Source organism: Perkinsus marinus (assembly GCF_000006405.1).
Source record: "Perkinsus marinus ATCC 50983 genomic scaffold scf_1104296929328, whole genome shotgun sequence".
NCBI lineage: Eukaryota > Perkinsozoa > Perkinsida > Perkinsidae > Perkinsus > Perkinsus marinus.
Window position 1 is genome coordinate 1 of NW_003216493.1, and position 1,759 is coordinate 1,759.

The following is a 1,759-nucleotide window of genomic DNA, read 5'->3' on the forward strand; positions in this document are numbered from 1 at the left end:
CTTCGTGTAATATCAGAGCCCCTCGACTCCCACAATCTTGCTCTCGTTGGTCGGTCATTATCGACCGCTATGAGTTTAGAATGTACTTAAACGCAAGAGAAAGTATTAACAAACAACAATCATGCAGCATGAGTCTTTTCCAACTTCCTCTGATAAAGTTGCTGCAATTCCGGAGTGAGCGATGCCTACCAAGCAACAGTCATTATACCGAACTGAGAAGTAACCATCCTACCTTCGTCATCCACCTTGAGGATTTACACTGACTGATCATTGGTAGATGGCTGACAAACTCCAAGGCTGGGAAGGCTTCAGCGGCTCGTCGATGAAAGGCCCTCAAGAGCGTCATGAACCGTTTATTATCAGTGTACTGCAGTGAAACGAGTTTACAAGTCACAGCAACTGCACTGTGTAGACCCTACCTCAGCACTGAGACGTTCGACCGGTATATGAGAGACGTACACTCGTAGCTCGAGATAGGTGCGTATGAACTCATTGATAACGTCGAGCCAGTCTTCACGACCCAAGTCGATGACTTTATACTCGTAGAAAATCGTCGCTTCTGAGAAGGTGGGCAGATTTAGTAGAAGGGGTTCCTATCCAAACTCACCTGCAAGCTCTAGACTACGATCAGGTATCGGCTCGGCGTATTCTCGAGAAATGTTCACCTGCACGACAGTAGTCGACAACATATCGCAGCTAGCCGCCTACCTCATTCTGTGATGCCTCCCCCGCCGTATATTTTTCCTCCACCACCTCCGCGTAGAGCATGAGGAAAGCCTGAGAATGGGGTCTCCTTAGGGATGATGAACTTGTCCGACCTCAATAGCTCGGACGAAGGTCGCTTCTTCGATCTGTTTCTGTAAAATGTCTCCTTCCTCTTCAGCAGTGGTGAGCCTAGACCTGCCCAAAGGACATCATCACGAGGTCAGGGGAAATCCATTCCAATTTACTCCGCTTCGACCATGTCCTCTATCACAGAGAATACGTCATTATAAATCTCCAGTAATTCAGCAGAGTAGACCTACAATGCCAAAATGAGCACGACTATCGCTGCTCGCAATGTACATGTTCAAATTCCACAAACATATCGTCAAACTCCATGACCTTATCCGATAAGGCGACCTTAAACGTTTGCAGGCCCTCCGCGAAGTCGCACTGGAAAAACCGTAATCCATAAGCTACAATGTCGCTTCCTCACCCTTAGAGCTGGCTCTATATACCCTGCAATCTGGTTCATGTCACTATCAATGTCCCTCAAGAACGCCTCCGCCTTCTCCTTCAGCTCGTCCGAGAATTGGTATCTTCCACCCGGAATAGAATGTATAGAATTTGCGTAATATCGGCATACCTCTTGCCGTTGAAGCAGATAGAAGGTTCATCTTGTAACTCTCGGGCGGCCTTCACAACTGCTACAGGGAACCCCCTAGGGTCGAACTGAACCAGTAATAGGTCCTTTATCAAGTCGAGAAGGGCCCAGTGTGTTACGCTAGGAGGTGGGCTCAGGTACTTGTGATAATTCCGAGCCCTATAGCTCTTATCAGTCTGGACTCCACACATATCACATAGAATGCCCAACATTGACAGAAAACGCGCCACCTAGATAGATGAATTTCACAACGTAAACCACGCAGCTCCAAAGTCGTAGGAGTTCTCACCCGGAGGTATTCATCATCAGCCATAAAGTCTGATGCGACGAACGGAAGACTCTCTTGAAGCTGAGCGCATTCCTGCAGAGTTGCGTAGTAGGAGGTTGTCGTCT

The 1,759-nt window shown here is 47.9% G+C and overlaps 1 protein-coding gene across 1 annotated transcript; it reads right to left on the reverse strand.

The window, feature by feature from the left end:
* Positions 1 to 119: 119 nt before the first annotated feature.
* Positions 120 to 1,578, reverse strand: Pmar_PMAR022703 (hypothetical protein; the record flags this gene model as incomplete). The annotated part of the gene is made up of 11 exons (XM_002787505.1): positions 120 to 185; positions 233 to 367; positions 420 to 559; positions 608 to 665; positions 709 to 777; positions 819 to 900; positions 951 to 1,021; positions 1,066 to 1,155; positions 1,199 to 1,301; positions 1,349 to 1,434; positions 1,486 to 1,578. 11 exons carry the CDS (start codon positions 1,576 to 1,578, stop codon positions 120 to 122), a joined length of 993 nt encoding a protein of 330 aa, XP_002787551.1.
* Positions 1,579 to 1,759: the final 181 nt, after the last annotated feature.